Consider the following 14,414-nt stretch of genomic DNA (forward strand, 5'->3'; position numbering starts at 1 on the left):
GATGAATTCCATCAGAGTTTACATAGAGAACATGTTCGATGTGAATTTGGTCAGACAAAGGTCCAATCGTGTGTACGGGGCATAAGGCATCCCTCCTTCTCTGGTGAAAATGCTGCAAATTGTATCCAGAGAGAGAACAAGGCCTTGCTTATCCAGTCAGCAAGAGAGTGACAAGGGCTTAACCACTTAAAGACCGGCCATCGCATATATACTTAGGCAGGACGGCTCTCTTGCATGAAACAACGTACCTGTACGTCATTTCATGCAATAGATAGTGTGGGCGTGCATGCGCCGCTAGGGGCACACGCCCGCTGCACAGAGGAGGAGCCAATGCACATGACACCACTGTGCCCAGGGCAGCCACTCCTCCTACCCATCCCTTGTTCCAGCCCAGCAGCCAGCCCTCCTGTACTGGGCCCAGGCTTAATCAGTTCAAATGGGGCCCCCTGCTGAGCAGGGGGGCATGCAGTACTGCCTTATTGCTGACACTTGTGACTCTTGTGAAGTACTGCCAGCTTTTACTCTTCTTTTCTCCTTCCAGGCGCCCTTATGGACGGGCTGCCACTGGTTCATGAGATATTGGGAGTGGAGGAGGAGATGGACTTTCAAGTTTTGACTTGGTGGGGTTTTTTTTCGCTTTTTTTTCCTTGAAGAAGCAACATAGTTGGGGAGCAAGCATAACATATGCAGTTATTTAGGAGTTTTGTTTTGTTGCTATTACATAAAAATGCTAATCGGCTGTACCACATAAGATCTGTTTGGAAATATAAGAAATATAAAATTATCATTCATTTTATCAACATTTTCTAAAATAATTCCCTTTGTTTGAAGAAAGAAGGTAATACGAATTAAGCCATGTCAGCTAACAAAATATGACATCACATGTTATGGCAGGGGTCTCCAAACATTCTAAAAAAAAAGGCCCGGTTTATTGTCCTTCAGACTCTAGGGGGGCTGGACTTTGGCCAGCAGCAGTGGATTTTTTTTGGGCACCAGTTGGAGTAAACATTGCCACATTTGGTGAAAAGTACCCCATTTTTGGTGTCAGTGGTGCCCCATTGTTAGTGTCAGGTGGCAGAATAGTGTTTCATATCAGTGGGATTAAAAGTGCCCCAAAGGGCCGGAAAAGGGCAAGCAAAGGGCCACATGCTTGGGCCTCAGTTTGGAGACCACTGTGTTATGCCATAGAATGACTGAAAGCATTTTTACATATCTATAACAATGTATCGTCAGTTGTCTGTCACTGCTAAGTATTTTTCTAAATGCCTTATGACAAATACATCACGCATTTCATTAGGATGAAGGAACTGTCTTGTATTTATACTAAGATCTAGTGTGGCAAACTGCCTAATGCATTTGATAGGGAATAGAATGACATACTTGACAAAGTCATCGGCATCAATCAAAACTCAGCTTCTATAAATTAAAACAAATGCTGGAATAGTTGGTCATTAATTCAATGGTTAAGCTTTAAAGGGGGTTTATTATGGGCCTATTAGAGAAAGCAGGAGTTTACTGGGCATATTAGGAAAAATGGTAGCTATACTATGCAAAACAAATGGTTTGTTTTGTAAGAGGGCCTCTATAGCTATATAGCAAGTGCTTCCCTCCCTTGTATTTCCTAGTGGCTCTGCATAGCAGTTTCATGTATGGGGCAACACATGACACCACCCCAACCACCTCACCATTATAAAGTGTATAGCCCTTTCCCAGAGACACGAGAAGTGAGAGAAAATCTCCTAAAAGACAATTGTCACCAGAAGTGTTTCCACTGAAAGATTTCTCTTCACCCTCTGTTCTGGTCACAACTATAACAACATGTAGGATGTTCGCCTTTATTTTCTGTTACAGTGATAATGATAATCATGACAAACTGACAAAGGAGATCTACCAAGGGGTATGCAGAAAGCAATAAAACATTACAGAGATTCTCACCCTTCTGGGCAAAACTAGGAAAAAATTTAGGCTGACATCTTCACACAATGAACTTTAAAGTGGAACGTTACTCTCTAATGTGGTTCTAAAGGCTGAAGGTTTTTGCCTTTGAAGCCCCCCCCCCCCAATCCTTACCTGATCACCTCCCCCCCCCATCCAGAGATGTTCACGAAAGCCTTAGCTGTAGGACTCTCCCTCCTCATTGGCTGAGACAGCAGTGGAAGCCCATTGGCTCCCACTGCTGTCAATCACAGCCACTGAGCAAATGAGAAGAGAGCTGGGGTGGCTGAACTACGGCTCTATGGGATTGATTCACTAAAGGCAAAAAGACTGTGCACTTTGCAAAGTTGCCTTCTGCAAGTTCAGTTGCTCCAGAGCTTAGTAAATTACCGTAGGTAAAGTTTAAAAAAACTGCTTTTTTGCTTGCACATGGTTGGATAAAACTTTTTCTAAGTGATCTCTTAACATAATAAAGCGTGAAGACATGGATGGATGGGCGAGTTTGCTTTGAATATTAAAAATTAATTGAATAGAATTTTCGGTTTGTGGTGCTTTAACCACAATGGTGATCTAGTAACGATCCAGCTAATTAAAGTGATCATTATCAGCTATTTTCAGAAAATATTAAAATATGTTTTTCAAGATTATTAAAATCTAGACTTATGCATATGAAAGAATCTAAAATTTAATAAGGCCCTTTAGATTTTATTAAGCTGGAAAATGTTAAGTTAAAAATCAGTCATATGGCAAATGTACAGTATATGCATTTTTATACATACATTAAACATGTGGGCAGAAAAAATGTGAAAGTGCGTGTTAATGCATTTCGTGTTAATGCATTCTAGCGGCCAGAATAAAGTTATATTCTGGCCTAAAAGAATGCAATAACGCAAAAAACGCAAAATTGGGAATACATTTGTGGGAATGCGCATAAGCGCATGTGCAAAACACGGCTTATACCAAGGGTGCCCAACCTTTTGAGGAGCGAGGGCCACTTTATCAACTTGGTAACCGGTCGCGGGCCACAATCAGTGTAAAGGGGGGATGGCAGGTCTGTGTCCACTCTGCCTATGTAGAGCAGACACAGATGCAGCCAGCTCTACCCTAAGGACCCTTCGATCCACACAGACAGAAGGGGACAGATCCCCTTCTGTTTTTTTTTTTTAAGCAGATCGGATTGCAGATAGGCACAAGTCTGTTTACATCTGCCGCTCTATAGAGGTGAATGGAGAGTCCGTTTGAGTCCACCTGAAAAACAGACAGGCGGACCCAATCAGACTGATCATGTAAAAGGGGCCTAAGGCTGCTTTCACACTGATGCACAGCGGTTTACCCTCTCCTCAACTGACCTCAATCTTCACTTCTTTCTCAGGATTCCTGCAGCTGGCTGGTACTGCTGGCTGGTACTGCTGACAGGTGCTGGTAATGCTGGCTGGTACTGGTACGGCTGGCGGGTACTGTTGGCTGGTACTGGTACTGCTGGCTTGTACTGGTACTGCTGACTGGTACTGCTGGCTAGTACTGCTGGTGGGTACTGGTACTTCTGGTGGGTACTGCTGATTGGTACTGCTGGGTAGTACTGCTGGTGGGCACTGGTACTGCTGGCTGGTACCGGTACTGCTGGCTGGTACTGGTACTGCTGACTGATACTGCTGGATAGTACTGCTGGCTGGTACTGGTATTGCTGGCTGGTACTGGTACTGCTGACTGATACTGGTAATGCTGGCTATTACTGCTGGCGGGTACTGGTACTGCTGGCTGGTACTGGTACGGCTGGCGGGTACTGTTGGCTAGTACTGGTACGGCTGGCGGGTACTGTTGGCTCATACTGGTACTGTTGGCTGGTACTGGTGCTGCTGGCTGGTACTGCTGACTGGTACTGTTGACTGGTACTGCTGGCTAGTACTGCTGGCGGTTACTGGTACTGCTGGTGGGTACTGCTGACTGGTACTGCTGACTAGTACTGCTGGTGGGCACTGGTACTGCTGGCTGGTACTGGTACTGCTGACTGGTACTGCTTGCTAGAACTGCTAACTGGTACTGGTACTGCTGGTTGGTACTGGTATTGTTGGTTGGTACTGGTGGCTGGTACTGATACTGGTGGCTGGTACTGATACTGGTGGCTGCTGTCACAGATCGCGGGTTCTGTGTCCCGACCCGCCATCCCTGAGCATAATTTGACAGAAGCATGCAGATGCAGTAGAGAGCCAATGCTTCCGTACATTTGGTATCACTCCACCTGTGAAGGAGCCGGTGCTATACAGGAAGCATGGGCTTTGCTCCCTCAGAAGAGAAGGGGCTTTGCTTCCCTTTAGAAGAGAAGAAGTGGGTGGAATGCAAAGGGCACCCACAATTCTGGTTTGTGATCCCGGCATGCATTCCACTGACTATACAGGCATTTTGGATTGAAGTATTTTATAGCACTACTTTGCAATATAGCACCCGAGGAATTATACACTGATATACACTTAGTGACCCGAACCTAGCCTGAGTGAACATTTCAAAGTAATGTTGTTCAGGCAGTTCCAGTGAGGATGCAAAAAAAAAAAAACTTTTTTTTTCACCAATTTTACCATATATGCTGTCTTTTGTATTGAATGTGGTCCAGTGTATACCGTATGTATATATATCATTTTTACAGACCTCGATCCTTCAAGGATGTGATGGTGATCACACTGTTTAGATGAATGGGGTCATCTGATCTGTGTTCCAAGCCCCCTGTGACAGTAAGCTGCACTGGATGCTGAAGGATCTTCCCAAGCCATTAGTTGGGCACTATGGATCTGGAGTCAGTGTCATCAGATTTTTACCATACGCTTGTTATTGTCATGAGTTTGTGAGTATATCACTTGTTTAATTTATCAATAAAATTGTTTAATGATAATGCGCTAGGTCGGTGCACACTCTCTTTGTTGTTTTATAGAGTCTATTTGAGACGCCAGCTCCTGGGTTTGGTGCAATTTATGTGAGTGGTTCCTGTAGGGACAGGTTCTCCATCTGGCAGAGACAGTGCTTAGCCGCAGGGAATGGTTCCCGAGGAGTAGGTACCGTAATATGCAGGGTCTATGCCACCTCCTCGTATAAAGCCTCCAGTTTGAGGTGTGGACCGGCCAGGCCACATCCCCGCTTCTTTCTGCGGACCGGCCAGGCCACATCCCCGCTTCTTGCTGCAAAAGCTGTCCGCATCATTTAAGGATCTCGATCCACTGCTATTGTTTGTAAATGGCTCAGGTCAGCTTCCAACCGGACCTGTTTGTACATTGTTGGAACTCTTACAATATACTGTTTTCATCCTTCTTAGTCACTGAGTGTATTCTTTTCCACTGGTGTATCACGTTGCACCCTACTCACAACCACATTTACCAGGCCCTTGGCCCCTACCTAAGCTGCTTTGTGGATGGCCTGTTCTTTATGGCTGGGTAACATGCAGAGCATGAAGACTTTGAGTTGATTGCTTCAATTACCAGAAGAGGACCCAGAGAAATTGTTCCTATTTGGCTTGTCTCTTAATGTAGCTCAAACAGCAGCTCCATAGCAGTAGTGCATGCATGACTTAGGCCTCGTACACACGACCGAGTTTCTCGGCAAAAACCAGCAAAAAACTTGCTGGGAGATATTTTTTTGCCGAGGAAACCGGTCTGTGCACATTTTCGTCGAGGAAACTGTCGAGAAACTCGACGAGCCAAAAAGAAAGCAAGTTCTCTATTTCCTTGACGGGAATGGAGAAAATTGGCTTGTCGAGTTTCTTGACGGCTTCACAAGGAACTCGGCGAGCAAAACGATGTGTTTCGCCCGTCGAGTTTCTCGGTCGTGTGTACGAGGCCTTACAGTAGTAAAAAGACACTGAAAGCTGTTGCAAGTCATTTTCATATGCACATCATGTATGTTGTATCTTTACAGACTTCCCAGTTGATGTAGGGCACTTCAAAACATACTACGGATCTCAACATATAACTCAAGAGGCTGTGCAAGCATACAGGAGAAGTATGTTGGGTTATCGAAAGCTGAACTCCAGGCAAATTGCTTAGATCCTAGACTTCCATACAGACTGCACTGAAGGCAATACACCCTGGTCCCTTCTCCATCCACAATGGTAAAATATAAATCAATCCCATTGACTCTGTAGTGGTGAATATAGGTTTATTGACTTAGCAAACATTTTCAGCAAAAAGATTTCTAGAAAACACCCCTTGAGGCTGAATTCACACCTGTCTGTTCTGGTGTGTTGCGTTAACGCTTGTTATTGTGCATGTTAACATGCTTTCCATTAACGCAGCCCATTGAACTAAATGACCTGTCATCGCACCAGAATAAACAAAAAAATGGACATGCACTATTTTAGGCAATGCAGTGCACAACAATGCATAGTAGGGGTGCACTGCAACACAGGAGCATTGGGTTCCATTCACATAAAACTGGACCACAGCGCACCGAATTTACATAGTTACAGAGTTAGTCAGGTTGAAAAAAGAGTACATCTAGTTGAACCAATAAATTTTTTTTTATAATAATACATCCCATATACACAACCCTATACCCACATTCAGAGGAAGGCAAAAAAAAAAAACAGCAAAGCATGATCCAATTTGCTACAGCGGGGGAAAATGTATTTCCTGATCCCCTGAGAGGCAATCAGATAATCCCCCTGGATCAACTTTACCTATAAATGTTAGTACCCAGTTATATTCTATACATTTAGGAAAGAATCCTTTTTAAAAAGCAATCTACTGAGCTGGTCAGAATCAGCTCTTGATAGAGTCTATTCCACATTTTTACAGGTCTTACTGTGAAGAAACCTTTCTGTATTTAGAGAATAAATCTCTTTTCCTCCAGACGCAAATAGTGCCCCTTTGTCCTCTATGATGACCTTAAGGTCAATAACTGATAACAATAACACCAAATTTACTATATGGACCCCTTATGTATTTGTAAATGTTTATCATATCCCCCCCTTAATCTCCTCTTTTCAAGAGTGAATACATTCAGTTCCTTTAGTCTTTCCCCATAGCTGAGCTCCTCAGTGCCTCTTATCAGTTTGGTTGCCCTTCTCTGCACTTTCTCCAGTTCCCCGATATCCTTTTTGAGAACTGGTGCCCAAAACTGAACTGCATATTCTAGATGAGGTCTTAGTAATGATTTGTACAGGGGCAAAATTATATCTCTCTCTCTGGAGTCCATACCTCTCTTAATACAAGAAAGGACTTTGCTTGCTTTGGAAACCGCAGCTTGGCATTGCATGCAATTATTAAGCTTATGATCTACCAAAACCCCCAGATCCTTCTCCACCATTGATTCCCCCAGTTGTTCTCCTCCTAGTATGTATGATGCATGCATATTCTTTGCAACCAAGTGCACACGTTTACATTTATCAACATTAAACCTAATTTTACACATAGTTGCACATACGGCACATTACTGCAATGCATAGGTGTGAAACCAGACTGACAGAAAAGAATGTCATGTGAAAAAGCAATTTTGATCCATTAAAATGTTGGTCATTTGGTGACTCAATGACACTTTAACTAAAAGGGTTGATTCACTAAAACAGGAGAGTGGAAAATCTAGTGCAGCTTTGCATAGTAACCAATCAGCGTCAAATTTCAGCTTGTCAAATTAACATTATACTAAAGTCTGTTTTTTTTTTCTTTGAAAATAACAAACATGTTATACTTACCTCCTCCTGCAGTAGTTTTGCACAGAGCAGCCCAGATCCTCCTCTTCTCGTATCCCTCGCTGGAGCTCTTGGCCCCTCCCTCCGGCCAAGTGCCCCTAGGGCTAGAAGCTTGCTATGGGGGCACCCAAGCCACTGCTCCATGAGTCCATTCTGACACGGAGCCGTGAAGCCTCGTACACACGATCAGTCCATCCGATGAGAATGGTCTGAAGGATCGTTGTCATCGGTTAACCGATAAAGCTGACTGATGGTCCGTCGCACCCACACACCTTTGGTTAGATAACCGATCGTGTCAGAACGCTGTGATGTTAAACACAACGACGTGTTGAAAAAAACGAAGTTCAATGCTTCCAAGCATGCATCGACTTGATTCTGAGCATGCATGGATTTTTAACCGATGGTTGTGCCTACTAACGATCGGTTTTGACCTATCGGTTAGGAATCCATCGGTTAAATTTAAAGCAAGTTGGCTTTTTTTAAACCGATGATTAAACAACCTATGGGGCCCACACATGATCGGCTTTGACCGATGAAAACGGTCCATCAGACCATTGTCCTCTGGTTAACCGATCGTGTGTACGAGGCCTGATTCAGCCCTGACTCATTGGCTCACTGACTTGACAACAGTGGGAGCTAATGACGCTGCGCTGCTGTCTCATACAATGAGGAGGGAGAGTCCTGGGCAGACAAGACTCTCCTGCAACATCTCTAGGTCGAGATGGGGCTCAGGTAAGTATAAGGGGTGCTTGGGGGGGCTGCTGCACACAGAAGTTTTTTTCATCCTAATACATAGAATGCATTAAAATAAAAAACCTTCTGACTGTACAACCACTTTAAGCTTTGACAAAAAGACAGAGAAGCTGATTGGTTTACCAGATTTTGCACACTCCTGTTTTAGTAAATCAGAAATACGAATTAAAACGTATTTTGAGCTGTCACCAGAACAATAGAGCAGAAATGTTCCAATGGGGACACTAGTTCCGTTGACTCTGGTGACAACAAGAGGATTCTTCTACTTTGGAGGGATTTCCTCTCACTTTTCTTGTATGAGACAGGAAGTGAAGGAACATCTCCCCAATGGGACTCAGATGGTGCAAAAAAAAAAAAAAAAAAGAAACTGATGGGTTATATCTCCCCTTTACTCTATAATAATCTAAAATGAAAACATATTTAGGCTCTCAGTGGCTCGCTGAGAAGCTGAGCCGGGTGCCAAGCCTGGCATGTGGGCGGATCCCGACTTCATTGTTGTGATCTTGCCCAAGCCTGGACAAGCTCTGGGACGTCAACCTGCTGAAAACGGGACACAGGAATACAGAATGAACTGCACTCCTGTAATCCACAGGAGAAGTGCAGCCAAAACGAGCTTTGGCTGTAGTTCTCCTTTAACAATGCTACTATCCAAAGGTGCACCCTATGCTCATTCATTCAGATTGGGGGCACTCTATTACACAAGATGTGTTACTAGGTAGACCCCCAGTTGTTAAAAGAGGGGAAAAGACTAAAAAAGAAAACAAATGCAGCCACCACATCTGACTGGTAAGCTGCAATATATGAAAATGTTGGTTTTGGGTTTAATATTGCTTTAACTTCTATATAAAAAAAAACAGGCAAACCATTCAGATGGGTTGTAGATTACTTGAAATTCTGCACTAAATTGTCTTAGCCTTCCTTATTATAATAATTTGCTCTTCTTGAACAGAATCTGCAGTTCAGGTTAACAACAAATCATATTCAGCAATTATAAACAACATGTAAGCATGATCAGCACCACTAAAAGAAAATTATTCATCACAGTGGTACCCATCATCATCTATACATAATTTAATACTCTGTCTGGGTTTATTTACTAAAGCTGGAGAGTGAAAAATCAGGCTCACTTCTGCAAAGAAACCAATCAGCTGCCAGGATTTATTGCCAAAGCTTAAAGTGATACTAAAGGTTTGAATAAAAAAAAAAAAAAATACTTGCCTCCACTGTGCAGTTTGTTTTGCACAGAGTGACCCCGAACGCCGTTTTCTGGGGTACCTCAGTGGCTCTGTCCGCTCCTCCCCACATCAGATAACCCCATCAGAGAAGCTCTCTTCGAGGGAGCTACCTTGCGGGCGCACCCCCGTATCCAGCATTTGGCGTCCATAGCCGCCATATGCAGGAATCGGCCCTGCCACCCGCGTCACTGAATTTGATTGACAGCAGTGGGAGCCAATGGCTGCGCTGCTATCAATCTATCCAATCAAGAGCCGAGAACCCCGGGCAAAATGATGGCGCGTCCTCGCCGTGAGACATTCCAGGGCTCAGGTAAGTAAAACGGGGAGGGCTGGGGGGTCGGTGACTGACAGAAGTTTTTTCACCTTAAAGGAACACTAAAGGTTCGTTTTTTATTAGATCAATTGATTGCTGTAAGCTAGAGCATTTAAATATCACTTACCTCGTTTTTCCTTTTGACCTCCAAAATACAGTAATCCAGGTTTGAAAATGCCATTTCCTGTCTCTCCTCTTCTTGCTTTCCACCAGCATCTGAGCTGTTTTGCATGGTGGAAAGCAGAATGTGCTCACCCCCTCCCTATGACTACAGCCCTGCGTGAAGATGCTCTCTTATCCCTCACAGGCATGGAGGCTAAGCCTAATGGGAACTGTAGTTCCCATTAGGCCGTGATGTAGCAAGAATGAATGCGCACCGCAAACCAGGAAGTCAGTGAGAATAATGATTCAGGAGTGACGAAGGTGAATAAAACGGCTCGATTTCAACAGGTATCAAACTAGTTATAATGCAAAACATTACTTTTTACTTTATCAGCTACTGTCAGACTTTAACTTAAGAGGAAAATATTTTTGTCTTTACAACCCCTTTAATGCATAGGATGCATTATGGTGAAAAAACAGGAGGGTTTATAACCCCTTTAATTGAACAAGCTGGTTAATATGCAGACGTGAGCCTGATTTTGCATTCTCCAGTTTTAGTAAATAAACCCCATTGTGTAATCTGGCAGAGCCCTGATGTATTACAGGCATACCCCACTTTTAAAGCGGAGGGTCACCCAAAAAATAAATTTTTAACACTACATTCAGCCAAGTTGTCCTAATGACAATCGGCTGTTTTTTTTTTTTTTTTTCGTACATACCGTATTTTCACCGCCGCTTCCGGGTATGTCTTCTGCGGGACTGGGCGTTCCTAATTGATTGACAGGCTTCCGACCATCGCATACTGCGCGTCACGAGTTGCCGAAAGAAACCGAACGTCGGTGCGCAGGCGCCGTGTAGAGCCGACTCGCAGTCCGACTTCTTTCGGCAACTCGTGACGCGCAGTATGCGACGGTCGGAAGCCTGTCAATCAATTAGGAACGCCCAGTCCCGCAGAAGACATACCCGGAAGCGGCGGTGAAAATACGGTATTGTATGGGGAAAAAACAAAACACAGCCGATTTGTCATTAGGACAACTCGGCTGAATGTAATGTTAAAAATTTCTTTTTGGGTGAACCCCCGCTTTAAGTACACAATAGGGTTTATTTACTATCGCTGAAGCGTGCAAAATTAGGCTCACTTCTGCATAGAAACCAATAAGCTTCCAGGTTTTATTACCAGGCTTAATTGAAAAAGCTGGGGTTAGAAGCTCATTTGTTTTTATGCAGAAGTGAGCCTGATTTTGCACTTTCCAGCGATAGTAAATAAACCCCATTGTGTACTTAAAAGGTGGGTATGCCTGTATGTACTATCATTACTGGACATGTCTTCTACCTGCGCCAGATGAGGTTTTTCCGCGCCCCGATAAAGTACTAAACTTGTTTTTTTTAGTTCAAGATGAATTAGTGTAAAATTAGTGTGAAAATGTTTAAAAATGAATGCATAATACAGTTGCTACACCTACTAATTATCCTAGTGCTAATTAGAATAAAAATATTACAACATTAGCGTTTATAACAATCATTACCACTATCAACATTATTACTACAGCTACGGCATAAGTGTCAAACAATTCAAATAAAATGAGAAGCTAGGAGAGTAGAGCTGTCGCATTGTGCTTTAAAACCCATCAACTTTCATCTCTTGGCTGCAGAGCATGCAATCTATACTTAGTGCTTAGCTGTTATCTAAAAAAAAAAATGGCCAGTTTATTTCCTCTAAAATGTAATATGATATAATATGACATATCTTAATTATATTTTGTTTCTGTTATTTAATTATATTTTATATAAATTAACACTTCTTATATCTTGCTTGTCTGCAATATATACTCTCTAATTCGAATTTATGTGTATTGATCTATACACTGTAATTTTTCTTTCAAATCATTTTACAAAAACATTTCATCTTACAAATATATAAATTATACACCTTCAAATACCTACATTAAAGAAAAATTATAAGTAATGTCATACAATAAAATGTATGACATTACTTATAATTTTTCTTTAATGTAGGTATTTGAAGGTGTATAATTTATATATTTGTAAGACGAAATGTTTTTGTAAAATGATTTGAAATGAAAATGAATAAAGAAAACTTTATAATAATTTTTCTTTAATGAAAACACTTCAATAAAAACATTTAAACTAAAAACAAAAATGGCCAGGAGGGATTTCTTTTTTTATTAAATGTTTTTTTACGTCATCTATCCAATTAAAGTACAAAGGACATAACGTGGACAAGACAGGTCCCGGTGCAAACTTCAATCACTTAGCATATATAAAAGAAAATATACTCACTTCCCATCATCTCTTAGAATCCAGTTAGTTCTCCGGTAAAGTGAGAGCTGTTTATCCTTCTAGGAGAGGGTCACATGAAACACCCTCCAAGACGGATTGAAGTTTTTCATGGTGAGACGCTCTAAGACTCCTTCAGCTTGAAAGATGTCTCTTTCCAGATATGAAGCTTTTTTTTCCTTCTCTCTATAGAGCAATGAATGGCTTTTTCGAAGATTCCCCTGTGGTGGAGCTAAGGCTCAGTATCCCCTGCTAGTTTGTGGCTAGACTGCTCTCCTGCTCACTAAAGAGTTAGTTGTTGGCAGATCTGCAGATGGATAAGGGTTTGAATGAGAGACAGAGAGGGAGAGAGGGACACCCACTTAACTCTTGTAGAGCCCTCTACAATACAGATAAAGGGTACCTGGCCTCATCATATCAATAATCCGGCATTAGTGGAAGTGCAGTTAGACATTGTAGATCATATTTAATACCCTAGAGTGCTGGGGTAGACCCCCTCCTTCTCTCTGCAATCTCATTAAAACATGTGATATCTAAAAAGGAATGTGCTGGGAGAATACATTCAAGCAAGTGGGAGCTGTCAGAAAAGTAGAGCTCAGAATATATTTACATTATATGGAAGCCGTCCACAACCAAGCGTCATTACGATTTATGTTTGCGGAAGCCAGCAAGCGACTTTAGATAAATCACGACTGGCAAGTTAAAAGATACATGATCACCGTTTAACTTTAAACCAGGAGCAACCCTAACATTCCGCGTTATATACTGCGTTTATCACGCCGTAGAGCAGGTGCACATTTTCATATTTTCGCACACGTGTCATTTGTTTGTAATGCGCTTCAACCCTGGCGGTGCCGTTACATTTTTTTTTTCTTCAAACTTTGGAAAATTATAGACTTATTGATCTCATGTAATGTTTCGCAGGTCATGATACCTTTTAGTGGACTGACATTGAGTCCCAGGAAGCATAAATTGGATTTGTTTTTAGATGACCTCAACATTTTCTTTGTCATAAGAAAAATGACAGTGGTTTTATCTATTTCCTTCTGAAAAGTAAAAAAAAAAAAAATAGTTGCCTATTAATACACTTTTCTTTTTTATATTGTCATTTTTATTATTTTCCAAGAAATTACAAAGTAATAGAAGAAAACAGAAAATACAATAAAATATAGACATGTGCACACTGAAATATTTTGTTTTGGAATTTTCGTTTTCGTCCGAAAAATACATTTATTTAGTTACTCCTGAAATTCAGTTTTATTTATTTTGTTTCGTTAAAAAATGCATTAGTCCGAAAATCCGAATTAAAGGGGTTGTAAAGGTACAATTTTTTGTTTCCTAAATAGCTTCCTTTACCTTAGTGCAGTCCTCCTTCACTTACCTCATCCTTCGATTTTGCTTTTAAATGTCCTAATTTCTTCTGAAGCCTCGTACACACGACCGAGGAACTCGACGGGCGAAACACATCGTTTTCCTCGTCGAGTTCCTTGTAAGGCTGTCGAGGAACTCGACAAGCCACGTTTCTTCATTCCCGTCGAGGAAAAAGAAGACATGCTCTCTTTTTGGCTCGATGGGATCCTCAACAGTTTCCTCGTCGAAAAATGTACACACGACCGGTTTCCTCAGAAAAAAAAAAATCCCAGCTTGTTTAGCTGGTTTTTGCCGGGAAACTCGGTCGTGTGTACGAGGCCTGAGAAATCCTCACTTCCTGTTCTTCTGCCTGTAACTCCACACAGTAATGCAAGGCTTTCTCCCTGGTGTGGAGTGTCATGCTCGACCCCTCCCTTGGACTACATGAGAGTCAGGACGCCCACTAACACACAACTCCTTTCTCTTTCTGCAACGTAGAGAGCGTCCTGACTCTCTTGTAGTCCAAGGGAGGGAGCGAGCACGACACTCCACACCAGGGAGAAAGCCTTGCATTACTGTGTGGAGTTACAGACAGAAGAACAGGAAGTGAGGTTTTCTCAATAGAAATAAGGACATTTAAAAGCAAAATCTAAGAATGAGGTAAGTGGGGGAAGACTGCACTAAGGTAAAGGAAGCTATTTATGGAAAAAAAATGTACCTTTACAACCCCTTTAAGGTTGAATCTGTCAATTGAAGG

The 14,414-nt window shown here is 42.2% G+C and overlaps 1 protein-coding gene across 1 annotated transcript in view; it reads right to left on the reverse strand.

Annotated features, from left to right (window-relative positions):
• The window catches only part of LOC120908965 (protein NDNF-like), a 43,574-nt gene extending 30,810 nt beyond the window's left edge, over positions 1-12,764 (reverse strand). Inside the window, exon 1 of the mRNA XM_040320506.1 lies at positions 12,311-12,764. Coding sequence (XP_040176440.1) covers positions 12,311-12,320 — 10 coding nt within the window. The 5' untranslated portion in view covers positions 12,321-12,764. The remainder of the gene's footprint in view (positions 1-12,310) is intronic.
• Positions 12,765-14,414: the final 1,650 nt, after the last annotated feature.

This window comes from Rana temporaria, chromosome 8, assembly GCF_905171775.1.
Source record: "Rana temporaria chromosome 8, aRanTem1.1, whole genome shotgun sequence".
In the NCBI taxonomy this organism is placed as follows: domain Eukaryota; kingdom Metazoa; phylum Chordata; class Amphibia; order Anura; family Ranidae; genus Rana; species Rana temporaria.